General features: G+C 42.2%; 1 protein-coding gene across 3 annotated transcripts in view; it reads right to left on the bottom strand.

The window, feature by feature from the left end:
- Nucleotides 1-16,624: 16,624 nt before the first annotated feature.
- The window catches only part of trrap (transformation/transcription domain-associated protein), an 89,442-nt gene continuing 78,587 nt past the window's right edge, over nucleotides 16,625-27,479 (bottom strand). For all 3 annotated transcript variants that reach the window (XM_026179009.1, XM_026179011.1, XM_026179010.1), the window contains 6 exons: nucleotides 25,461-25,686; nucleotides 24,954-25,171; nucleotides 23,918-24,102; nucleotides 22,235-22,438; nucleotides 19,933-20,127; nucleotides 16,625-17,762 (listed from right to left, as the gene is read on the bottom strand). In XM_026179009.1, the coding sequence (XP_026034794.1) occupies nucleotides 17,478-17,762; nucleotides 19,933-20,127; nucleotides 22,235-22,438; nucleotides 23,918-24,102; nucleotides 24,954-25,171; nucleotides 25,461-25,686 (1,313 nt within the window). In that variant the 3' untranslated portion in view covers nucleotides 16,625-17,477. The remainder of the gene's footprint in view (nucleotides 17,763-19,932; nucleotides 20,128-22,234; nucleotides 22,439-23,917; nucleotides 24,103-24,953; nucleotides 25,172-25,460; nucleotides 25,687-27,479) is intronic.

The following is a 27,479-nucleotide window of genomic DNA, read 5'->3' as shown; positions in this document are numbered from 1 at the left end:
ATGCTCACACACATAGCAGGAGCCATTCATTCACGGAACAGTTTATAGACCAGGAGGAAAATTTTTTCTATAAATATTCGTCTTTTTTTCTTCTATTAAGGTTTCATTCTGCAGGTAAACAAAGCTCTCACGTCTCTGCATTATCATAAAAACCAATTAAACAAATATCTTTTGTCCACTGATTTGTTTTTAACCTCGCAGGTTTATTAAGTGTAACACGAGTTTGGCTTTTGTTTCTCAATGAGCAAATCGAGGCATTATTTAGCATCTAGTGGCGCCGTCAATTGTCAGAAACTTATCGCAAACTATATAACAATCCATCATCAAACAGCTAAGGTCATGCTGTAAGTTTACCCCGCTCAGCATGCACACGAAAAACATGAAAATGCATGCTGACACCTGCACGCATAGCCTCCTTCACCAGACTGTTAAATGTGATTTATTAAAAGTGACAACAGCATCAGTGTTTTTAATTATTAATAGGGAAGAGTCCACGGGAGTCATCTCTCAATCCTCCCCACAAAGGTAATAGGGTTATTTGTTGTGGCGGAGGCCCGTATACTATGATTCATTTGACAACCGTCCCTTGTGTCAAGTGGAATTGCAACGGCACATAGATAAGGAGGCTATTCTCGGTGATCCAGTGACATTGACCTGCCTTACAGGAAGGCACACACATATGCCTGCACACATCCACATTTACAAACACAAAGCCACACACTCACACACTCGCACATTTAAACTGATTTGATCTGCCAGGCAGTATTACGCGTCCTCTTACCGAGATAGAGACACTATTACACAAGCTGAAGGTTAACATGTGACCTCTTTTAAATTGCACCTCGGCCGGACGGAATAAAACCAAACACATTAAGAGGTTAAATGAAGGTTAAGTGATGTTAGTCTAACTGTAATATCCGTGTGTGAATCTGAATGCCGATGCCAACGAATTCATATTTATTCAGATTTTAAAATGTGTCCGTGAATGCAATTTTGCATGGTTGCACACGGTGTTTATCATTCAAGACATCTGTCATGCTGCACAGGGGTATGCGCAGCGTTTCAATCTGTGCTAATTACAACCCTCCTGTGAAGGAGCACTGTAGTCTGAAACCTTTTCACTGCTCTTTTTGCAGGACTGCAGGAGCCCAGAACAAATTAGTCTAATAGCCAGAAAGTGCCTCCGACGCAGCGGCAGAGGTCAACTAGTTGGGAAACGTAGTCAGCTCAGCTGGACAAGGACAAAGCAGAATGTTGCTCGTGTCACTTCATTTGGATCGGCCTCAAAGATGTTTCTGAACACCGGGCAAATGCAAATTAGAGGCGTAACATAAATATTTCATAAAATCTTTATTTAAAAGAGGAGCTACTATGTTCATTTTCAGATCCATATTTTAATTCTGCATTCTACTAAATAATTCAAATTTTATTTATATAGCACCAAATCAAATGTTTTATATTGTAAGGTAAAGACCCTACAATAAAAGCAAACTACACCATGTGTCTATTCTAAATCTTTCACATATCAGCACATAATTTAAAAAAAAAAAATCACCAGGCCTTAAAAATGGGTAAATACAATCTGACATGAACTACGACACACATGCAGCGAAAGTTCATGGAAGAAATTCACAAATCGATGGGGCTGCCTTCCCTAATTACCCATGGAAAACTTTGATTTTGGCAATAGTTTGGAGAAGAGGTGTAGCTAAGAAGTCCGGTTAATAGATCCTTTTCATCTCCTACAGCTAACGTCAGTATACAAAATTAAATAAATAATTACATTACTTTCCATCAACTTCCCTCAACCATCAAAGTATAAAATTTCCCATATTTTAAGCTTTAAAATGTAATTGGGATGGTTTTACTGCATGCTACATTAACAAATCTGAAGTAACCAGGAAATCCATCAGTGCCTGTGTCTAAGATCACACCCCTGTGTATTTGTTTATCCCTCCAAATCCATCAGCCAACCAAATTAAAACTGATATCTTGGTGTTGCAGGTTTCCCAATATTATATCCAATCAGGGACAAAATTATTCAGCAAAGGTTGTCTGCTATAGTTGGAATAGGTGAGGTTGCATTACTGGGTGGGTACAGTGAGGGCATAATCAACTATAAAATGTGTAGTTATGTAAAAAATAGACTATGAATTAATGAAAAAAACACATGTATGTATAAATATACATATACATTTTAAAACTTTCTACTTAAAAAGAGTTTTAAAATGCGGTCACAAATTTAACATGATTTCACGAACGTGCAAAGAGCCATTCACAGTCAGAGCAGTACGCACAGTCGTAGACTGCCAAACACACCAACCTTAATCGCATTAGCTTGATAATTCACCACACTAACTCTACTCCAGCTTGGCACTAAATCTTTATGACCAGACATATTGCATATAGTTAACAGAAGCGACAGCTACTTACTAAACTGTTACCCCAATCTTCCCTCTTATAATAGATGAGAATGAGTTTGGTAGCAAAGCTAATGATTAAGGCACCGTTACCTTTTTGCACAATAGTTAGCGTTCAGCACACGTGCTTCTTTGGATGTAGGCAGATTTATTTATTCAGCTGTCAGATAGAGTTGGGGTTATTTGTTTGTTTTTCTTCTCTGTAGAGTCATTAAATGATTTATTGGTGACAGGGTTACACAAAAAGACGTACATATTACCACTGTACATGTTGTATTGCATGCTGTCTTTCATGGGTTATGTTTACCATTATCATCTACTGTGTCTCACTGTGAGACTTTGTAGCGACCCTTTATATTTACTGTTATTATGCGATTATTGTATAGTATTGGTCTTAACAGGGGTAGTTCATGCGCGGGTTAAGTTTTCCAAATGAGGTATCGGCATTCAAGTAATTACGTTTTATTTATCCAGCAGTCCACATTTATAGCCGAGAAGACCATCAATGCATGTGCAAGTGCAAAAGGCTGTTTACCTAATAAAATGTACAGCTATTACATAGCTCACTCTTAAGTAAATATAATATAATTTCAAGCTACTTTAGAGCTACATAACCTCTTTAGACATGCACACTACTCTGATACTTAGTAACTTACAGACACCGCAAACATGCTGTTTGCCAAAATCTACTATTTTAGTGCTTTTATTGTTAATATAGAACATGTCTGTCACAGAGCAGTCCACATTTAACTACTCATTACTGATTGTGTTTGTGTTTTGTATCACAGATTCTTTTTCAAGATAAAATTCAGCAAAGGATCAAAAGTGGAGAAGAAGACTTCCAGAAAGCATCTGGCCATCAGTCTTTACTGGATAACAAAAAATGTGTGAACCTGCTCTCATCTGTAAAGATAATGGGGTGCCAGTGGCAGACCAGCCAGTTCCTGTATTCTCTGAGGAATGCCAATTGATCTACATGGTGCTGGGCTGTGAGCAAAAGTCCCGCTAAAGGACATCAGACCCTCATGGAATCCTCAGGGAGTCTGTTTCTGGCAGGCTGGTCATAAATATACACATGAGTAGCCCACTAGAGGTCATTTTGCAGTGGCTGTGGATGTTCTGTTCCTGTTTGCACAAAGGACTGGTCCTGCAGCTGGGCTGCTGCCCTTCTACAGCCTCATCCTACTCTCCTCGTGTAACGACCTGTCTCCCAGTACCTCCACCACATTCTTGCTAGTTGCTAAATTTTTTCATTTCATTTTCTGTTCTCGTTATTTGGCTCCTAAAAAGCCACTAAACTTTTTCATTTGTATAACAAATTGTACATAATTTTGAATTTTGTCATCAAGAATGTTGAAAGAAGGGGAAATATTTTCTCTTGTGTTCTATTTGTTAACAAGATTAAGTGTTGAGAACAGTGATGGAAGGTGGGATGAGGGTTTGAACCAGGAACCCTTTTGCTGTGATCGTGTGTAACCACGGTAACACAGTGCCATGCAAAAACACAACAACAACAAAAAAAGTATTTTAAATATTTGAATAATCTTACACTTCACATCATAGGTTTTATGCTCTCAGCTATAACAAGTCTCACTATCACACACTAAAACAAAGCTGCTTCACATTCATTCAGACATTTTCTAATCATTTCCTATATTTCCTCTCACGCTCATCCTTCAGCACCTTCGAAGTTAAAAAAATTTTCTCTGCAAATGTCACGGTGAGGAATATTGTCACCTGCCCTCCTTTCCTCCTACCCTGCCTCTGTCTCCATCTCCCACCGCGCTGCTTCGACAGGCAGCTGAGCCAGAATTACACAGGAGGTGAGGACTAATGAGCGGGTTTGGAGCACTTTCTCATATCTACCCAGATGAACCTGCAGGTCTCCTGCTTCTCCAAACCTCTCTTATTCTGTTGTTGTCTCAGGTTTTAAAAGGGGTTTCTTGTTGTCCTTGCGCTCACTCAAACTGAGACCCAAACGTCAGACTCTTAATAACATTAATAATAACATAACATAAAATTTTAGGTGTAAAACTAAGAGGCATCCAGGAATCCTGAATCGAGCCGTGACCTTTTAATAATAGAAGCAACAGCAGCAATTGTCACAATAAGGTTAGGGGTTTGGAAAGGACTGCTGCCTGATCATAGATAAATAAATATCAATTTCAGGGTTCCTGCTTCTGAACATTTTGATATTAACATTTTTTTATTCTGCCCCACTTAATAAAGACCTACAAACCCCCGTTTCCTCATCAAATGAATCACACTTTTCTCTTTTACCAGCACTCTTGTGGAAGAGACATCATTGACTTTCAATTACTGAACGCAGGATATAACTGGCCTAATATGGAAATCTTGTAAAACGTTTCACTGGGGATTGCAAAATAGGGTTTGTGCTAGATGTGAACATTGGACTTGCAAGGTAATGGAGGATATATCCTTCCGAATATCAGGCAGACAAAGGGATTTGCTTTCACAGAAAATCTTTCCGACCTTGTTCCAAACCAATTTGGAGGTGTAAATTCACCACGCTTCACTCTCACAAGTCAAATTTACCCCTACTCCCTTGATAATTTCTTCCGATCCATCACCCAGCATGCTGATGTGTTGTTAGTGTTTGTAGCTACCGTGCAGCTGTGTCTGCTGCAAAACATACAATCAACCGGAGGCAGACCTAACAGACACAGAAGAATTTATTTGGTAAACAGGGTTTTATTTGATTTCCCGTTGTGCTGCGGCATACAGTGCAGGGGAACGATATTGTGTTCATTACTTTGTGTGCATTAGCAAAGGCATCTAATGGTTTATGCATACAAGACCAACAGCGGAGGGCTCGGATGATTTAAGATGATGCTCATTTTATGGAAATCAAAGCAAAAAATAAGAATAATTCTTGTAACGCACAGACGTTCTCCCTCCTTCTAGTTTTGTGTCTTGCGGTTGTCTCTGTCAAGACAATTCTCTGCCTTCCTCACCCTCTTCCTCCCCTGATCCTTCCTCACCTTCCCTCCATCCCTTTTTCTTGTTGCTGTCAGAACGCATTAGGACTTTGCTAACGAGTGACTTAAATTAGGATCCCCCACAGTCCTATCCAGGTGCGGGTAATGAGGTGGGAAGACAGGAGATTGGGGCTACCCCCCTAGTCCCCCCCCCCAACCACCCTTCCACTCTTTGACTTGCTAAACAACAGAATAAGATTTTTCGCTGTGTTCCAGCAACACATCAAAATATTCCCCCATGTCCCTTAACAAGGTTATATGCTGGTGATGTGACAGACAAAATGAGCACGCCACAATTTTGGACATAAACTGATGAACAACACAAGCACTGACACTGGCGCATTTGTGACAGCCATTATTTGTTATGTATTGCTGTGGATTTATGGAAACTAGCACGGCAGACAGGCTTAATGATATGGAAATTGAAGTCGTAAGTTTGGGAAATGCAGTCATGAGTTCTCTTCTCAAGGCCATCAGTTAGATCTGAGCTCCGGTGGCTGATTGGCCGTGATCTGTTATCGTCCCTGTGGCCTGGCCTCTCACAGACAGGCTAAATAGGTGGTCTCCCTCCACTGGAGGTGGAAATGAATCTGGCCTCAGATCCCCACTCCTTTTCTGCTCCCTCTAACACCCTGCTTGTCTCCCCGTCTACCTATCTAGGCCATCTCACTTTGTTTGACGTGATGGATCCAAACGGAGAATATGTGTGTGTGTGTGTGTGTGTGTGTGTGTGTGTGTGTGTGTGTGTGTGTGTGTGTGTGTGTGTGTACCTCTGAGCCAAAGCTTCAACTTTCTAAAAGTACAGAATGATCGACTACAGCACAATTTTATTGAATCCAATTACCTTCAATTCTTTCTCAGGCTGATCTGATGCTCTGAAGCAGCAGTGTCAGCTAAACATTCAGGGACTCACATTTTTCCTGCTCTTCATCACTGTCCTTCAAGCCGCCGTGACTTATCAGAAGCAGCAGAGGCCTTGACAGAGTGACATAGTCGCAAATGATGGTCATGATCTGCCTTGCATGAAAGTTTTGAGAAAAACTAATCTTATTACCATCTCTCCTCGCTGCCTCAGCATGTTTCTGGTCCAGGAGCTTTTACTGTTTGAGTTACAGCAGGAGAAGAAGAGACGTGGAGCTGGACTTTCCATATATATATATATATATATATATATATATATATATATATATATTAAGGTTCACTTGTCTTTCTACCGGGTTGCTAAGCTGTCACTCCATATACAAGGCTTTGCCTCTTAGCCTCTGCACTCCTTTATTAAACTTTTTGCAGGAGGTCTGCTGTGTGGGGATAATAATGTTAAGTCAACTTGGAAGGTATCACTCACAATAATGCAGATGTCAAAGCTGAGAGCCCTGGATCTGAAGGAAGCTGCAGAGAAGTGGCCAAAAAAAAAAAAAAAAAAGGGTTAGCCAGAGAATAGAGTAGTAGATAGAAGCGCACTTGTGCATTTACATTAAGCTAGTTAGCTTGCCTTTCTGGATTCCTAGCTGTATTGTTGTTGTACTGCAGGACCACTTTTTCAGTAATTAGAATTGCTATTGTTTTTGCTTTATTAAATTAAACTAGTGGTTCAGTAACATTTACTCAAGTGTTGTACCAACTGGAGGCATCAGTACTAGGGTTTTTGCAATTTGTGCAACTTTATACTTCTATTCATCAGGCGCCAGGTTATCTTGGAGCTCTCTGCTCTCAGACTGCTGGCTTACTTGTGGTTCCTAAAGTATCTCAAATTACAATGGGAGGCGGAGCTTTCAGGCCCCACCCTCAGCCTAGTTCTGCCAGAGGTTTCTTCCTGTTAAAAGGGAGTTTTTCCTTCTCACTGTTGCCAAGTGCTTGCACATAGGGGATCATCTGATTGTTGGGTTATCTCTCATTTATGCCTTACAATATAATGTGGCTTTGAGATAAGTGCTGTTGTTATTTGGTGCTGTATTAATTGAATTTTATTCCCAATCACGCCCCTCTAGGTAGCACTGTTGTTGTCCACATAAACGTTGAAGTCTCCCAGTAAGACGACAGAGTTCCCAGATGGAGCACCCTCAAACACCCCATCCAGGAACTACAAGAAGGCTGGGTACTCTGAACTGCCATTTGGCGTATAGGCACAGACGATAGTCGAGACGCATTCCCTAACCTGAAGGTGCAGGGAACAAACCCTCTTGTCCTCCAGAAAAAAAACCCAACCCTACAGACAGAAAGCTGAGGGTATACTAAGATACCCACCCAAGCCCACCGCCCCACTAGACTGAGACAGAGTCCAGCCCCTCTCCAGGAGACTTGCTCCAGGGCCCAAGCTGTGTGTTGAGGTGAGCCTGACTATATCTAGCTGGTACCTCTCAACCTCACGCCCTAGCTCAGGCTCCTTTCCCACCAGAGAGGTGACGTTCCATATCCCAGTAGCTAGTCTCGGTAGATGGGATCAAGCCACCAGGGGACATCATTGGCTGAAAACATGGCACACATTACACCTGACCTCTACAGAGCCTCCTGTGGGTGGGCTAAGCCATATTTGTAATATTATTCAAGCACACAGACGCATGAGTGTTATTAATATCATCAATTTCCTTGTAGAGGAAAAAGAAAACGTGAGATTCCAAACAGTGTTTTGTATAATCAGTCTTTAGTGATATTTAAAAATCCTCATAATGAATCTGACTCAACCATGGATTAAAAAAAATCGATATCTGCTGCCACAGAATGCGAAGCATTGTGGAAATCTGTAAATAAGCCCTCTTGTACATATTCTGTGATCTCTAAATGCAAAGATTTGGACCTGATCAAATAGATATGAGAAATCTGTCACAGATAGAGGTAGATCTATCTATCTGTCAGGGTCTCACTGGAAGCTGACTGGACATACTGGACAAGCTCCAGCATGCTGTTGTGTAGAGAGTTGGTCCCCAGTAGCACCTGGTGCTTTGTCTTCACTTTGAACAGCTTCCGTCTTTGTAGCTGGCTCCCTTCCTTGACACAAATCTCCCCTGTGGAAAAGAGAGAAGTGAATTGGTGTCTGCCTTCCTCTCAGGTACATCCTTCTCCCACCTACACACTTCTCTTCCCTCCTCCTCCACTCTCCTGCAATCCGCTGCCCACTCAAGCAGCTGTCAAGGTGAGGCTGTTTTACATGGTGAGGCTCCAATGCCCTTGTCCAATTTCACTTTAGAGTGAAGCTGGGCTGAACATGCCAATCCTGATATTACCAAACAAATTAAATCACGCGGTTGGGCGCAGAGGAGAGGGAGAGTGCTGAGGATGCTGGGATGAAAGAGGGGAGGGGAGGGAGGAGGGGGAGCAGTTGTCAACTGAGCTGAGCAGCTTTCTGCCTGCTCTGATCAGGACATCCTATGAGGAGAATCACTAATTGGCTTGGGATGGAGGGAAGCACTGGAGGGAGACCATTCAGGTACTGCTGGCCTTGTCCTTAACAAATCCATGATGGTCAGCAGTTAAAAAAAGAGCAAACTATTTCAGCTTGAGGGCCATAATATGCTTTAAATACCAAGTCTATCAAATCTTAAATGTTTACTACATCACGACCTACAAAGGTTGCACTCACATTGCGTGTGCAGTGCACTCTGGGCCTATGACATGAACCGGCTGCGCTCCAGAGCTATCATGACAAGTTCTCTAAAAGTCGGGATTATAAAAAGTATGAAAAAATGTCAGCGTGCGCTGCTCTTGGCTGAACTTCCAGGTCGAAGGAAACGAGTCCTCATTGCTTTCCTGTCAAGAAGAGCAGAACGGAGCGGGGAAGAACTTGGGGAGGGAGATAACTTTCAGAAAAACTCGTGTCTTCAGACAGCGACTAAACAATGGCTGTAAGAACCATGAATTTGACTAGGATTAAAATTTTTAAATGAAATTATTAGTAGAGTCCATGCATATTTTGGAATTAGGATGTTTTATCGAAAAAAAAAGAGAAATTAGATCTGTACAATTACCTGCAACAGCTGCTGCCAGAAAGATGAGCTCTTTCTAAGAGACACCAAGGGTTTTGCACAGCGACTGCTAACATCCTGATTCTTTACCAGGCTCGTCTTAGTTTATGTGCTGGCATGCAAACATTTGCTTTGTACTTTTGGCTCAATTACAAAGTGAGCCTTTATATGAGGTTTTGCAAGCATTTCTAGCAACACCACCTAATAATAAAGCAATGAGTGAAGGAGATATAATGAATATCTTCCCCAGGTTCAATGTTAGCTTAGCTAATGGAGGCAAAACCAGGCAAACCATCGACGGAGATGACCTGATGTTTCCATTTGGGTCATTTTAAGTCCCTACCATGGCTAAAAGGCCACTTTTAAACTTTTGCCATGAAAGCCTTTTAATTCATCCTGAAATCCATTAAGAAACAGGGTTGTCGAATTCCCCACCAGAGTCGCATTCGGTGCAGAGCTTCCTGACTCCAGTCGTGCTGCTTTTTTATTTGAAGTGTCTAACAGGGAGTGAGTTTGAAGAGGAACAGCAGGTGTTTTCTATCTCTTATTAAAGGGCTGATTCTGGGAAAACAACAGAATGCGAAGACAGGCCATCACCACGTCCGAGGCTGTCTCTTGACTGGAAAACACGCTGCTTTGCCCTTACAACTTATCATCTATCATACAGAGTTTGCTGCCTCCTATAAGACACATACCAGGGTTGCTTATGGGAAAGTGGCAAATGTCTAATTTTAACTTGGAAGCAGATAAAACTGACGCACCAAAAAGTATACTAAGACACAGAAGAGCTCGTCTGATGACTCGATTGTAAGCTGGTGTATTTGGGGGTGAAATTTTCTTCAAGTAAATGTGGTGCACTATACTAGTAAATGTATCTCATCGTGGGACCATATCTCAAAGCTGATTATTATGTCTTCTATCCTTCTATTGTCTTTCTGCCATCCTCATTAACCTGCTCTCTCCTCTGATTGATCCCTAATTGGCTGATTGGCTTCAGTAAATGTATCATTGAGAGGGTGACCGGGTGAGTGTATGAGGCCAGACAAGGTGATGAAAGTTAGATCCGACTCGTTTCCTCTCACTTCTCCATCAGCTCTGGCATTGTCTTTCTGCTTTTGCATTTTTTGTTTATTAGTTAAGAGTTTATTGTTCATTTCCAGCAGTGCTGCTTTCAGTTTTGGTCCTATTAGTTGAGTTAACGAACACTAGTTTAGGGCAAAAAACAGAATCCACGACTCACTGTGGTTGGTTCTTCTTCTTGTTTTGTTTTCATTATTAAAGGTTTGTTGAACCACAGCAGTGTCGTGACATCTTATATGTTAAGTTCCTCTGAGCCATGGATTTAGGGAGTGTAACACTGGAGAAAGTGTGAAGGACTTTAAATTTTATTGGAACATATCTCATTGCTATAAAAATAATGGGAAGCCGTAGACTTTTCCATTAATTAAAATAACAACTGTGGTATGGAGCAAGAAAGCCGTTTGCAGAATCTGCAGCACTTGTTTGTGAGTATAAATGTGCTCATTCATAGCGCTGTGGAATTTTAAAAAAATAATATTAATAACTAAAAAAAAAAAAAGTCTTCTGTTGCCATAAAGTGTACTTCAGCTTTTTTGCTACTGGAGCATTTCAGAGACCTCTCACTCATGGGTTCACACAGTCACCAAATCCATCACCACAACTTGCCTTACAGGTTTGAGAGCCTTTCTAGTGCCTTTCATGCCGCACTGCCAAGGGCAAGCACATTTCTAGCTTTGTACCTAATCAATGTGTCCAGCAGGAGCGGGACACCGATCGCTACTGCGCACAAATTGATTTCTGAAGCAGTGTGATGTGCTAAATAGTGTTTGACACCAGGAATCATGTAAACGGCGGTCAGGCAGTCACTTGTGTGATTAAAACAGGCTTGGATTTAAGGAGAAAATGGGCTTTTCTATTAAATGAAACTGAAGGGACACAAGAAAAGACAAACTGAGAGTGAAACAGGATTGAGTTAGAAGAAGCATGTTTAAAGGGAAAAGGCTCAGCGAGGCTCACTTTAGCACTACTACAAGTTCAGACGGTAAAAGAAATAGAACAAGTATAAAACCAGATACAACGCGAAGGAGCGCAAACCTCCACCAGGGCAGCTCTCTCTCTGGGCAGTACTTACTTTTAAGGGAAGTGTAGTATGTTTAGAGATGCTCTTCTGCATACTGCCGTTGTAACTAGTGGTTATTGGAGTTACTGTCGCCTTCCACATCATATTCAGAGCCACTTAGGTCACCTTTCTTAATCATTCTGATGCTCAGCTTAAGTTTTAGCAGGTTGTCTTTACTATGTCTACATGCATAAATGCATTGAGCTGTTGCCATGTGATAGGCATGTTAGGTACGTATAGCTAACAAAGTGGGCAGGTACTCTGAATACAATAGAATACAACAGAATAGAATAGAAATATATACAATATATACAAAACAGCAGAAAGGCACACATTGAACAAAGTGCTTGAAAGTAGTGCAAAGGAGTATAGAGTCTGTATGTGAGTGGTCCGAGTGATGGGGGTTACTCAGGCTATGGCTCAGATGAGGTGGGTGGGCAGAGTTGGGGTGTATGTTAACAGTCTGAATGTAACAGGGGAAAAAGCTGTTTGTGAGTCTGGAGGTGTGGGACCTGATTTACCTGCAGCGCCGACCAGAGTCCAGCAGGTCAAACAGGTGGTGGGAGGGGTGCAAGGGGTGACCTGTGATGGTCCTGGTTTTCCTAGGACGGGAGGATTATGCGCTTCATGTCTGAAGTGTAGCTTCCCTTCATGCACACTTGTACTAACAACACTGAAGTGTGCTATTCAGGGCCGAGCATACTCCAAAATTAATCATCTTCTACTTTAACACACCAGCCAGAAGGCTTGTCTGTACTCCCTTTTTATTTTTGACTGAATTTTAAAAGAAATTACCGAGATACCGAGGATTCACAATACAGCACGCTGTAAATATAGAGCAACATGAAACACTGCACATGAAAAATTACAGACAGCTTAAATAAAAAACAAGGAATCAAAGAAGGTTTTGGCCCTTAACCTACTTTTAAAAAGCTTGAAATTCCACATACGTGCACCTAAGAGAACCTAGTTGATATTTTGTTTGTTTCTTTTTAATCAAAGATGATTTGAGCTTTAAAGCTAATATAAGTTTTTTTTCTCTCTGAGATGAAGCCAAGTTTGTGCTGATGAAGCTAACTACCTACAGGCTCCCAGTCTCTATGCAATTCTATTGCCAAAAAAAGCACCGTTCACTCCAAAGCCCTCTGCTGTCCCTCTCTGCAAAATATATCAGAGCAAGTTTCATTCACAGAAGTGAGTCGTGGACGGGCCTGCCGCATCACTGTCACCCTGACAGAGAGAGTGACTTTGATTGCGTACCATGCTGCTGTGTGTACAGCTTGTGCAATTAAAATCATAATGGCAGATTTTCGAAACACAACTAATGAGCTCAACTCCTCTGAGTGGAAATGCCATTAGAGGTCCTAATGGGGCTCATTCTCCGAGCAACAAAACAAATCCTCAGCTGTTAGATATGAGCTGAGCTGCTTCCCTGGCTGGAGATCAGCACACAATCGTTTTTTGATTAATACTGTTTGTTTACATGAAGACACAAAGAATCGTCTCCCCCCACTGCGCTGCAAAGCCTGATACATTGTGATATATAATTGAATGCTGGCTGCGAATCCTGTTCTTGAACGATAAATTGTGCAGCAAGGCAAGGAGTGGATTAGGCTGTTTGGTGAAGTACTTTTTCACCTCTGTCTTTTTTTCCTTTTCTTTTTACGCTCAGTACAGCTTCTCCCCAGACTCAACATCTACTGTACGTTTTCATTACGCCGTATCCAAATGTGTCTCTTGTGAAATATTATAGCAGCTTAGTTGCGACTTTGCTGAAAAATTTCCCTTCTTCCACTTCTCCGTTAAGCTCTTTCCCCTTCCCCTACCCTCCCTTCAGCCATCCTCCACGGGGCTGAGGATCATTGGAGAGGGGAAGATTTCATCATCTGGTCCTGCCAGGATCTATTCCTGCTTTGGCATGTCCTTTGAGAGATCTGTTCTGTGCCAGCACTGATGATGATCCAGGCTCTACACCTCCACTCCCAACGGAGCACATCAATCACCTCCACTCCTCACAGTTCTGGGGAAGGGAGGGAGGCGAGGGAGATTTTGTGTGGTGGCGGTGGTGAAGCCTTTGACTCCACTTCACTCATATGATGCGCAGGAAAAAGGGGAATAAAGGTGGAGACGGAGGTGTGGGTGCCGCAGCCGTCACCTCTGCTCCTGTGATGTCTGCCTGCACTCGCAGGATGCCGGGAAAAGAGCCCCAGGAGGCATTTTATGACACATCGCAGGGGAGGTGGTGGGGACGGAGGGTTGTGGGTTTTTGTATGTCTGTTGTGGATTTCATATGTCACGTAATCTCTTTAAAATCAGAACAGACACCTGAGGCGTGAAATAGATGCCTGTCCCTACAGAGGACACCCACAACTGCACACACACATAATTGTTCAAAGAGATTGGACCCCCCCCCCCCCCCCCCGGACAAACCCCCCCCCCCCCCCCCAAAAAAAAACGACTGAATGTGAGCCTGTCTCCACCTAAGTTAATCCTTTCATCATGTTTAGCATCTGAGACTTGACATAAATATCATTTTGTTTTTTGGAGAGTGTGATTAGTTTCAGGTCACTGAGTCCTGCCTGGATTCTGCCCAAACTGACGTGAGTCTGCTGGGAAGTGACGCAGCAGCTAGTGAGATGATGCAGCTGATGTTATGAGCTCTTATATCTAGAGATATATAGCTTATATTCTTATATAAAATCTTATATCTAGATATAAAACATATCTAGTTGTATATTAAATACAACTGTAATGAATATATATGCTGTTGTAAAGATAGCTGTGGTTTGTAGATGCACAAAAGCAAACAGTCATTATTAGAGCTGCTCAGCTTCTTTTTAATGCAAATATCTGATCAGTCAATCACATGGCTGGAGGTCAAGTATGCACTTATGCATGTAGACATGGTCAAGATGCCCTGACAGAGTTTAAATTAAGCATCAGAATGGGAGTAAAAATGGTGATTTATTAGTATTTGAGTGTGCCGTGGTTGTTTGTGCCAAACAAACTGGTGTGAGGATTTTCCCACACAGCCATTTCTAGGGTTTCCAGAGTCAGGAAAAATATCCAGTAATCGCCAGTTTTCTGAGTGAAAAGGTCAGAGCATGACCAGATAGAAAGGCAAACAGAAACTAAAATAACCACTTGTTACAATCAAGGTATGAAGAACATCTCTGAATGCACAACACTGACAGCAGAAGAAGACCACACCGGGTGCCCCTCCTGTCAGCTAACAACAGGAAAGTTAGGCTACATTTTTTATAGGCCAACCAAAATGGGACAATACAAGATTTGAAAATGTTGCCCGTTCTGATTGTTTTGATTTTGATTGAAAGTATGGATCCATCCTGCTTGGGGGATCTTTTTGGCAGAGGGAGCAATTTGGGCTCCACAATACCAACTGAGCCACGACCTACATACAGTATTGTTGCTGACCATGTCCATCCTTTTATAATCAGAGTGTAGCCATCTTCTGATGGCTGTATATAGCAAGATAATGCACGATGTCACACAGCTCAGATCAGCTTACAGTTTTTTTTGTTTACTCTGCTGTGCAAATAGCCTTTGTAGTCACCAGATCTCAATAGAGCACCTTTGGGATGTGGTTAAATGAAGATTAACAACATTAACAACAACTATTTGGGCCTGACTAAGATGTCCTATGGAATTACCTAAAATATTTCAGATTCATGATACCCAAAGGACAAATCCTGTGTACTTAGATGATTGTGACATACCAGCTCAGTTAGACATTCATGGTTCCATGTGATCTATACTGATACTGGCTCAGCAACTATTGAATAAAATGCTTATAAAACTTGGTACATATATCCATACTTACCAGATGATACGCCCCCCTTCATCTTATCCAAAGGAATTACTCGAGTTTGCATTTTTCCCCTGCAAAACTAATTATGCAAGGATGCTAATTACAGCATGGCAAAGCCGGGTTTTGTAATGTCTGGAAATTCAGGAGCATCAAACATGTTACAGTTATTGTTTGAAAAGGAGAAATGAATTCTTCTTTAAACACGTCCTCTATCATGTTGTTAGCTTAACAAAAACTTAGTCACATTTGAGGGTTTGGGGGTTTAAGCATGGTTAGGGTTGGGTAGTTGCAGAGCTACATGACTTCAAACATCTGACTCACAATGCGAGGAAACAAGACAAGCTTCATTTCAGCTCGTCTTGAAAACATTTCCAAGAATGTGCTAAAGCCAAGAGAAATCCAACAGGGGGAGGGGAAAAAAAATCCAACATTTGTATAAACGATCACAGATGCTTTCTGTGTGTACAAAAGCAAGCACCTACCAAAACACTGCAGCCTCTTATCCAAGACGCTTACTGAAATGACAGCTACAAAGAAGGATGTTCACGGTGAATGTTGGAAACTAGCAGCTGCTGCGACTCGCAGACCAAACGCTCTTTTCTTTTTCTTGTGTGGATCAGAAACCTTTGGAGGGAGTGTGTAAACACGTTGAGAGGCAGAGACTGTTTCTATAGAGGCAAACAGAGATATAACCTTTGTTTATGAGTGCAGGCGGGCCGGCTGACAGTGTGTATAAGTCAAGCGAGGCCAGCCCACTCGGAGATCTGCTGGCACGCATTAATCAAGCACCGGCGGTGGGATGCCTCGCCACACCTCTGCAGGACTTTCTAACCAAAGCGAAGGGGAATGACCACAAGGTTACTGTACCTCCACGAGACAGAAGGCACGCTCTGATTCAACACTGCTGGGAAGAAATGCCTCCCCATAAAAGTCTGCTAACTGTGAACGGCGAGGATGACGGCAATAGACTTTAAACATCAGAGAACGGTTCGTCTGGAGTCATTTCACAGCAAGAGTTATTACAGCAATAATATCCAAGAGTGCGTCCTTCAGGGTGATTATGGCTGTGACAGTGATGCAATAGATGTGAGGCACAGAGGCACATTACTGGCTCTTATTGCTGTTTTACAACTCGTTTAAAAAAATGGGGAGAAGACTAATTGTTAGTTCTGCTTTATGGTAATTGTGAACACAGTTAAAACTCATTTTTGAGATTCATTGGTTTCTTTACAGTGTAAAGAAAACTGGAGATTACAAGCAAAAGGAGCCAACACAGCTTCTCTATTAAAAAAATGAGCATTTTATTGTAATAAAATGCTTATTTACAAGGCAAGAGAGAATTCTTCTGTTGGAAACGGTACAGTACCTCTAAAAAAATAAAAACAAAAATAAAGGGGTGGGGTCGGGGGTGCGAATAGCATTCACAGGCAGCTTGGGAATTACATATTTGCATTACAGTGGTCATATAGCTTACTACAACGCCAGCTGAATCCCCCCCAAAAAAAAAAGTGGAGAACAGAAGCTTTTTACACAGGAATCCTCTGACATCTTAATACAGTTCAAGCAGTGGATGAAATAAAAGTCAAAGAGCAACATCTGTTATTCACAGGGCAACAATACTCCTCATTTAGAAGGTATAGCAAAGAAGCTACAGGTTTGGGAGGACACATGACCATCTGAGAAGAAAACAAATCAAAGTGGAAACGTTCCAAGATCTTGATGCGTGTAAAACACATCGCAAACAACAAACAAAGTGTTTTAATTAGAAACTTCCACAAGAGTAAAAGAGTGGGTACCTAAACAAATCCTTGTAATACCACTTTGTCACAGTAAAGAGAAGGGCCGCTGACATTACGCAGGATCCCTGTCATTCTGATACAAAAATAAATATACAATGAAGGAGGCTTGTGTGTTTTTTCTTCTTTTAAAATAAAAATAAAATAGTAACTGTTGAGAACACAGGCAAGCTCTGACAACCAGGGCTTTTGTCTCAATGTGAATTCACTTTCCAAAGAGCAACATAGATGTAACGACCCTTGTCTGTTTTAATCAAACTAAAAAAAAAAAAAGTGTTTCCCCTTCATCCCGTGAACTCCGCTGTGCCTTTTCTCCTCTCTCGCCTCCGATTTCTCAGAGCCAGGGGTGCCAGGCTGGATCCATGCGACACAGATTGTCGAGGCTGTTTGCTGCAGCCACCAGAGTGTTGACCTTACTCTCGCCTCCCTCGAACTGAGCCAGGTTATGGAGGCGAGTCATGATTGCCGTGACGGCCTTCTGGACCAGCGAGACCAACTGCTGGGAGTCCATGTTCTCTGGCTGCCCGGCTGGGGACAGGGGAATGGACGTGTCCTCCTGGGTCTTTTTGTGCCACGCGATGATCTCATCACGAAGGACGGCCTTCAAGATTCCATCCACCTATGAGAGAAAGGAAATCAGGAGGTCACTTTCAGGAAACAGATTCATTTTTTAAGAAATATACGAGGTCTAGAATTTAAAACATCAACATCCTGATGATAAAACATTTGATTACTAAGGATTGACCACATCAGGATGCAAACAGACTTTCCCTTTTTATACTGCAATGCAACAAATGATGTAAAAACTGAAGTTTTTATACTGCAAACTACAGTCATAGAGTTTATATGAAGCTCTCAAATATATGATTATATGCCAGTCTCCTGGGCAGTGTGTTCAAACAGTCTGCCGTGGAAATGAGAGCAGTGAAACGTGACAAAAACCTCAGTTTATTTAAAGTCCCTGCTAATTTCAAACATACATATAAAACAAAGCTGTTAACTCCAATTTAGGGCATGGCAGTCATCTGCAGGGAAATCTCTGAGATGTTAACAGCTCATTACGGTGACACAGATCTGAAACGCATAACCATCAAAACCAAGACCTGGCAATCATCGCCTGACTACGTACGCGCCGTTCCCTGCCCTCACCTAAAGTGTTTATTCGGTTTCAGACGGCACTAGACTGTTTAAATAGTTTAAGGCTTCACTATATCTGAGTGGATGATTGTTAAGTGTTTGTGTTTTCCTGTGCTCTGTGGTAATACCTCTCTGCTCTGGCCACAAGCAGCACTGGTCTCTGGCATTCAGTCCCAACTAGTTCACATGGTCAAGTGTTCTGTTTATTTGCATCTTAAGTGCTTCTGTGTCTGGAACATCAGTCAGACTTTAAGTATGAGCTTGACCCATACACAGACACTGCAGGCCTGTCATTACTGCCCTGCTTTACATATATTACACAACCCAACGGCTGCTACTGTTTTTCACTGCTTTGTTTTTAGTTAAGCCTCAGACCTAAACCCAGAGGAAGTTCACCAAGTTTAAGTGCCAGGCAATATCCGGAGAGCGCCGCAGGAGCTTAAATTTGACAACAAACCGCAACGCTCGAGTCACCGCGAGCAACAGCAATGGCAGCCGACTGACCCCACTTCTTCTAAAAGCTTCCAAGACTCATGTGAATAAGTTATATAAATTAAACAAATGTAATTCTTCAAATATATCTGAGATTTAAACGTAAACTCAACATTTTTGACAAGCTCGTGTTACTGAATGTTTTAACAGTGATGTGCTCCTTAATTTTCACGAGCCTAAAACTAACACAATGAGAGAGGTTTACAGTTAAGCTGTGATCTTTTGTGCGACGGTCAGTAGAAGCCAATCCTCTGTGCCATCTTCTGTGTTGTCTTATTAACAAACTAAGGCCAACATTGAAGCGACAAAAAGTGCAGTTCCTCAAATGACCACTTGAGGTTTGCTGCAGAAGTGAGTAAATCTCCTCAGGCTTGCATTTTAAAACAAACACCTTCAGGGATGAAGTTAACATGTTAGCCTCTGGAGATCATTTTTCACCCTCATAAGAACTGTTTAAGGCATAAAATTAGGGGCATGGCGGCACTAATAAACAGGCCGAGGTTGTAGCCAGAAGCAATGTGATAGACCTCACCTGTGCTGAATCACTGAACTGGATCTCACAAATATTATTCCAAGCTCTGAGGTACAGACCATCCAAAAAGCAACTGTACTGAACCGTTTTCAGCTCATAATTTAGCATTTTATTTGTTTGTCCAAGTAGGGTCGCTTCCAGCTCCATGGAAAAAAAACAACCTGGTTTGGATATGCATCATGAAAAGTGAAAGAGATTCAAAAGTGTCCCTCCCACTCGTCCACTAAAGTTAAACCTCCAATCAGAGGCTGTAATCAATCCATGTATTACTTGTTAAAGTACAGGATTTCAAAGTGCTGTGATTTTATGGCTGTTCACCTGTAACAATCAAAACACAGACTGTTAGAAAGAGCGGATTCATGAGCTTCATGTCGTTGGCAGGCAGTGTAACAGCAGCAGCGGCTGCAGTGACTCCAGACATGCTTGCAAAAGTATGATTATCGTATGGATGCATGCCGTGCGCCTGGAGGGGGAAACAATGAGCACTAGAGTTTTGTAAACTTCATATTCAGCCATTTAATTTCAAGTTCACTGCAAGCTTCTATGTCTATTACCCATTACTTTAAAAAGCCGTTCTGATACACTATGTAATGTATTTAAAAAGAAAAAAAGGAAGCAGACGTGGCACCTTAAAGTTTGGCTGTGCAAAGCACCGAGCCACAGCGATCATCGAGGCGGTGAGTGGGCCAGAGACGCCGATGGTGGTCAGGAACTCAGAGATGTTTGGCGTCAAGCGGAATGGAACGGGGCGATTAGCATCCAGGTCACCTGTGGCGTCATTGATGTCGAAGCGGAAGTAAGAAACGTTGAGCTTTCCTGTGTCCTGAAATCAGAGGAGGAAATAAACATAACTTTTATACAATGGCAAAAAACAGAAAATAATCAGGAAATATAATTTTCTGCAGTGTAGTCCACATTCCTTTAACCACATTAGCACCAAGAAAACAACTCCTCGTCTTCAGTAAAGCTGGGAGAGCTACAAAACAAGCTCATGCCAACAAAATGGCTGCAATTATTGATCTTCATGTCCCAGAAACAGTAACATGTCAAACTATCCGCAGCACAGCATCTATAATCCTTAACTCACCTCCACTGCCCCCTGTTCCCCTCCCCCTTTGCTCTCTGCTGACTTAAATATATACGGCCGAGTTTCATCTTTTAAGCCTGCATTTATGTGCGAGAAGGCCGCTACACAAGCGACCATTCCAGGAAAGATAAGCTCCCTTATATGAAAAAGTGAGTAGCTCTGACAGCTTTATAGCAGAGCATTTCATTCCAGCTCGTGCTTGCTCTCCTCCTCCTCTGTCTGGCCTCTTCCCTCCCTCCCTCTTTCTCCTTAACCCCCCCCCCCCCCCTCACCTACATTTCATTTGCTCCTCCAAGCCCCAGCAGAGGGCCTAGAGGCAGTGGGCTGAGACACCAGCAACTCCCAGAAGGCACAGATAAGCCTGCAGACTGTTGGCTGTGAAGGCAGCGCTCAGAATGCTAAAGCACCAGACTAGTGGTCAGCGATGGCTTCATTTAGAGGCCGGTGTGAAAGGAATGATGCAACATTACTGTGCAACGTGAAGTGACTCGGGGCTGCGGGCTTGACGGTGAGAAACCTCAGTGGACAAATTCCACAACAAATGCCAAAGAGTGAAGACACTTAACACTATAAGGAAATTCAACTAATTCTCAAGGCATGATGGGATGCTTTTACTGACCCTTTTTTCCCACAATGGTGTAAAGTATCATATTGGATGATTTGTGATATTCTGGTGCAAAATGAAGATGCATGTTAAGAAAAGGAGGAGGGTTATTGTTGATATCTGGATACAACCTTTGCCTGCAAACTATAATGATGAAATAATGGCTCAAATGTCATTAAGACTGGCTCATTTTTACGTTGTTCTGTCGTAAAAATGCTGCCATTGACGTCCATTTCTATCGTCACTGTATGAGCTCAATAATGGCACACGCCCACTGTGCTGCTCTGCACCATCCAGAAAATAATATAATTTCCTTGAGAAGCCCCTGTTCGTTTATTGAGCTGTTGATGTCATGTGTCATTGTGACTGGTGGAGCTGTTCCAGGGTGATGATACAAGTGATCTGACTGACAAATAGCGAATTTATTAAGCACCACGCCCTCCAATTTATATTCAGTGTCAGTGAAGATGCCACACTGCCTGTGGTGTTTGTACTTGTTGTTGATGTGTAGTTAAATTTGGGCTTATAACTGAATTAAGGACCTATAAACATTGTTTAGCAGTATGCTTGGTGCTGATTCCTAATTGAGCTCTATATGAGTCAACCTTAAGTAAAATACGGTCTTTATTTAGTCAAGATGAGGCACTGCCGCGGGTTGTGATGTCCCGTCCTTGCACATACACTCTCAGTTTGTGTGTGTGTTTATATGTGCATACACTCTTCGCACTAAAATCCGCCTGTGTCTAATGGGATCTGTGGAGTGGAACAGGCAGAAAGGGGGCTTAATACTAGTGCTTAGCTGCCCGGAGGAACGCCTGTCAGCAAAGGCCGATTAGGATCAGAGGGGAGGGGTGGCCGACTGACACAATCATCTTTAATAATGACTTTGAGAAAGCCGCCTGCAGACCCTGAGCAGCAGACAGATGTGTGGAAGCGCACACAAACATGGCCTCTTCAAATTGAAACGTCTTTGATAGCTGAGCAGTGGGACTGAATATAACGCTCTGTCAAAACATCCTTTGCATTGACAGCGGCTGGCTGACTGATAGGCCTAGCGTGAATGTCATGGGGGAGAATGGTAATTCATACAGTCTGATATGGAGAGGGTAATGGAGATCTATTAATGCATCTAAGAGTGTGTATATCTATTGAATTTGCCCCTGTCAAACTGATTTCCCTTTCTCCTTCATAGGAAGTCCAACACATTGCTGTTTGTGTGTGTTTGCGTGCATTTCCCACCTGTGCTATCTGCAGCATCTCAGGGTTGAGTCTGTTGAGGTGGAGCATGAACTCTGCCAGACCAATGAGGGCCAGCTGGATGGTGAACATCTTTCGGAACGTCCAGTAATCAGTGGCGTTGGGGAATGTGTGGAGAGCCCACTCCTTCAGCATGCTGCGGGGAACCATGTTGCCCTGCACCTCTTTGAGAATGTCCCTCAGGACCTGGAAGTATACCATGAACAAGGATTGGAGGTTAGTTGGGCAGGGTCTTCTTTATTTGATACATCAATTGTCTTTTGCCATCATTATGAATTGCACCAGAGGTTTTAGTGGGTTCTCTTTAATAGCGTTATCTGACTATGGGAACGTCTCCTATGTGACCCCATCAGGAAGCTCAGCGATGGCCATGTTAGGAACCCCCTCCCTCATTTAACAGAGTGACATAGTGTGGGATGTCATTCGAAAACCACTTCTCAAATCTCAAGAACTCTGTTGGCAATTGGGCACTAAACTCAACTTTCAAAGGTTTTGAGCGCACCACTGGGACACTAGCACTTTGTTTCCAACATTTCAGTTCTACACGAGCTCACAGTACTAATACTGTTAGTGCTAGTGTTAAGTGGCAATGCTTGCATCCTGAAGAGCAAAAGATTTCCCAAAGTGAAGAAGCAACACTTCACTAATCATGGCTGCAGCTAACAACCCAAACGGAGGCTAGCTTGCTCGGCTAACCTGTCATCATTTTTCCTCCCTTAGCTGAGAGGGGATGGCCAGTGAGTGGCTCAACTTGTGCACAGCTCAATCAGGATCACAAACCATACTGTTGCAGTCGGTCTGTGGTGATTACTTTATCATTGCTTCAGGTCTTGGCTTAAAACTGTAAAGCCTTCTCAATGTGTATTTGGCAGCTATTTCATAAAGTCACAGTGGTTTTGAGGGAAGACCATAGGCTAGCATTTTGTGATACGGCATTTCATGAATGCTGCATGCCTTAAATTACTCACAGAAACAACCGGCTCCATTGTGAGACCTTCACGTAATATTAGCTGCCCTCTTCAGTTCCCCATTTGAACCCCTATAATAGGTTGATTAAAATTGCTTTCCTTGAAGACAGCTCTATTGATTACTTTAGCCTCAGCTAAGCGTGTAGGGGGGATCCATGCTCTCTCAGTGCATCAGACATGAATTCAGTTCTCTCTAGATAACACAAGGGTCAGCATGCAGCCTAACCCCACCTTTATCTTCAACGTTATAGGCATGCTCCCCTATAGATCTGCCTGCGTTTTAAGTGTGCATTAAGCTCAGCAGGTGTAGGAGAGAGTCAGGCTGAACCCAAGAGCTAACAATCTAATATTTTTGCAATTAGATGACATAACAGCTTGCAAAATCAATTTGTTCTTTTCACTTTATTTCATCACTTTTTAGAGAAAATCCTCCCCATCCAGGGAAAACTGAAATCTCAACAATTGCAGATTTTCAAATTAACTTGGGGTTTGAGGGTTTCTTTTCAGGCTGAGAAATTAGTGCATTTCTTATGCTACATTAATCATTTAATATCAATTATTTAAAAATACCCACAGAGCTGAAAACAATTTTCCCCTTAGATGATTAAAAGTTAAGTTTAGCTCAAGTGTGATGTGAAATTTCAAATCAGACACTCTGGATGCATGTTAATGCAGAACAGTACCACAACACAGTTACCTGGTGGCTAGCTTGTGTGCCTCTAGCCTGCACAGTGGCCAGGCGATCGTAGTACCGGGAGATAGGGTTGTCATGTTCGATGCCCTTCTTGGCACAGCGCTGCTTGTAGATTTCTACCAGTGACAGAGATGAAGGATTGTCCTCAACTAGCCGCATCTGAGGCGACACTGCCACCACTCGGGGCACTGAAGAGATGGAAGAAGGATGAAGGAAAAAAAGGTGGAAAACAGGCAAAGGAGAGCAGAGGAAGGAAGTAAAATAGAAAGAAGCACAAGAGAGAAAAATAAGTGGGAGGCAGTGATGGGAACACAGCCACATGAGTGACGCAGAAACTGTAAATATTTGTCTCCGCTTGCTAGATAAACTCCGAGTTACCATTGGAAACCATAAACCTGCAGCTAAAATACTCTGGAGTTTGGGAAAAACAACACTGAAGGCGTGCCTTCAGTCAACACCAAGCAGGGTCAAAGAAGGTAAAAGGCTGTGCACAGGTCACACAGTAGAAGCAGTCCAAACATTTACATGCAGTGACACCTCAAATCAAATCAATACCAGCAATTCATGTTTGAAGGAACTGGGTTGGTTTGGGCTGTTTAATGTTGTGTGCAGATTTCCCCTTAAAGACACCAATGAGCAAATAAATGTGTAAAACAAACATCTGCAGAGAGGCAAACCTCTTATGTAATCTCCTCACATAAAGATACTCGAAGAAATTGGTTAAAAAGCAGTATTTTCCAATATTGGCCATGTTGACTGATAATGATATACTGACAAGACATAAGATTACATGTTTTTATGTCTCTGTTTTCATAGTATTTATATGAAGGCCACTTATTTTAATATTGAAGATGTCTTTGTTTTCCTGGCACTAAGGAGGAAAATAACAACTAACAGGAAAAATTATTGGGATTAGTTACCAGCCAAAATACTATTTTAAACATCAGTATCGAGCCACAATTTCACAATCAGCAAATCTCTAAACAAAATCATCCCCTTTCTATTCCTAAAATGCGCCCATGCCTCATTTTAGTCATACCAGTAAAGAAGAGGTGCCTCTTGGTGGTCTCCTTTCTCTTCTCAAGACAAGGGTTTAGGAGCCGGAGAAGCTGCAGGACTCTTTCCTCTCGACGTGACTCAGTCAAGCAGGCATCATTCATCACCAGGTAGGGGTAGATCTTTCCATTGTGGCCGCGGATGTAGAGACGGCGTGCCGCGGTATTGTGTTTCTGAACAATTTCCACTCTGGGCATGAATCTGTACAGCGTTTCAGAGGAACAGAATCAGAGCATTAAACAGTGTGGGAGAGAGGAAGGGTAGGAACAACTGCGATACAAGAATGGCACTGGAGTACATGTGGAAGCCAGAATTTAAAATGAAAGGCTTTAAGATCAGGATAAAATCCCCGGGGGGGAAGCTCCAGTAAAAACAGGTCAATCTGACAATCGTTAGCCACTTAAATAATTTACTAAGTACCAACCATGACTACAGCAAATTCCACATGTGCTTATTAGCCCGGCTGCACCCGTGTAGAATAATGATGTACCTTGCAATCTTGATGTAGTAGTGTGTGGGTTTGGGCATTAGGAATTCGCCCGGAATCTCAACTTCAGCTGTCTGTGCAGAGAAATTGCTGAGGAAGCGACACTTCTCCTCAATGAGGAAGAACTTGGGCAGCTGTTTGGTTTTCGCCTCCAAAATCTTGATCCACTTCTTTAGCTTGGAGATGAGATTGTGAAGCTTCATGGAGCCTGGCACACTGAAGTCAAAGTCTGTAAGGATGGAGAATAGTTATTTCCTATACCCATTCATAAAAAAACAAAAACAAACAAAACAACAGAAAAAAACCTTGACTTGTAGTGAAAGCAGCTTTTAAACAACAGGTCCTTTGACAATTTGATGTTAACTGTATAACTGTATAAAACCACATGCAACCTCTGAAAGTGGTCCGATATAATCTGCATGTGTGCATGGGGGAAAAAGGAGTATGTTACAGTTGTTCCTCCTAAATGAACTACCCTCAAATTCCCCCTTCGGCAAGACATTAATCCCTTAAGTGTTCCAGTGGACCCGCTTTACATCACCAGCAGGACAAGACTGTAAAACTGAGCAGTTTCCGTGTGTGTGACCTTTAACCACCTATATACAAAAAATGTAAAATCATTTTTAAAAGTTCGCTAAAGCTAGAAACTAGAGACCAATCTGCGCTCTGAGGACGTTCCTACTCAAAGCAACGTAAAACATAACTAAGAATAAAAAAAGAAAATATATTTCAAAGCTTATACATCAAATGACATTTCAGTGTTTGCAAGGTCTCTTTGAAACCACATATTAAGATTAATTGCAGTAAGATCTGGGTGTTGTTCTAATCCAGTAACTAAAAACACCTTGTTTTACTCTTATGGCCTATGGCAAGGCAGCGGTAACACACATTTACATCTGGGAAACGGCCTTTTTAAATATTATGTTGTACTGTTGCCCACTCCACTCCAGCAGTGCCTTGCTTAAGGGAACGTCACAGATAAGTTATTCATGGCAGCACAAGGAGAACTGTTTGCTCTATTGACTTAAAACTCCCTGTCGGAGGCCAGGAGCTGATTAAATTAGTGCCATAAAAATGAGAGTCTTGAAGTATTAAATTCCTGTTTCAAGTCACAACTCATATTGCACATAACATATTGAGATGAGCTGCAGCAATAACAACGGAAGGAGGGGAAGTGAGCCAAACAGGTTTTCCATTTTAGAGTAAAGCCCCTAGGACAATTCTGAAACACGAACACACACATACACACACACAGATGTGCACTCGACTACCTCTCCTATTTCAGTACACCCTGTTGTGCCGCCTGTTATAATGAATCCATGAAACTGCAAGGCCTTGCCATTTCAAACCCGTTCAATCTATCCCAGAGTGAGACCTCCTAATACTTTAAATAAGCCCTTTAAAACAGCCAATGTTCTTTTCGGAGTGGCCCTATTTCGCTATCTGTCCGCCTGCAATTCACCTGCCTTGAGAGGTAAAATTGAAACAGTCCTGTGAAAATTGCAGACCGACAACAATTCAGCACCATAAAAGTGTATAATGCTTACAAATAGAAAAGGTGAGGCACGCGCCACTGTTTCAAAGCCATGAGGAAATACAGTAATTTCACTCCATCTTCATCAAATATAAAACATTCCCTCTGTTTAAAACTGGAGAACCGTCACAATTCATTTAAAAAAATGAATGAAAAAGCTTAGCGTTTAACATGTTATCATACATGAGCCATCTAATACTTTTCCTGATAGAATCAGAGATTAACATCTCACCTTTCATTATAAATGGTAAATGGTAAATGGCCTGTATTTATATAGCGCTTTACTAGTCCCTAAGGACCCCAAAGCGCTTTACATATCCAGTCATCCACCCATTCACACACACATTCACACACTGGTGATGGCAAGCTACATTGTAGCCACAGCCACCCTGGGGCGCACTGACAGAGGCGAGGCTGCCGGACACTGGCGCCACCGGGCCCTCTGACCACCACCAGTAGGCAACGGGTGAAGTGTCTTGCCCAAGGAC

This window comes from Astatotilapia calliptera, chromosome 8 (genome assembly GCF_900246225.1).
Source record: "Astatotilapia calliptera chromosome 8, fAstCal1.2, whole genome shotgun sequence".
Taxonomy (NCBI): domain Eukaryota; kingdom Metazoa; phylum Chordata; class Actinopteri; order Cichliformes; family Cichlidae; genus Astatotilapia; species Astatotilapia calliptera.
This window is presented reverse-complemented; position numbering and strand designations above follow the sequence as displayed.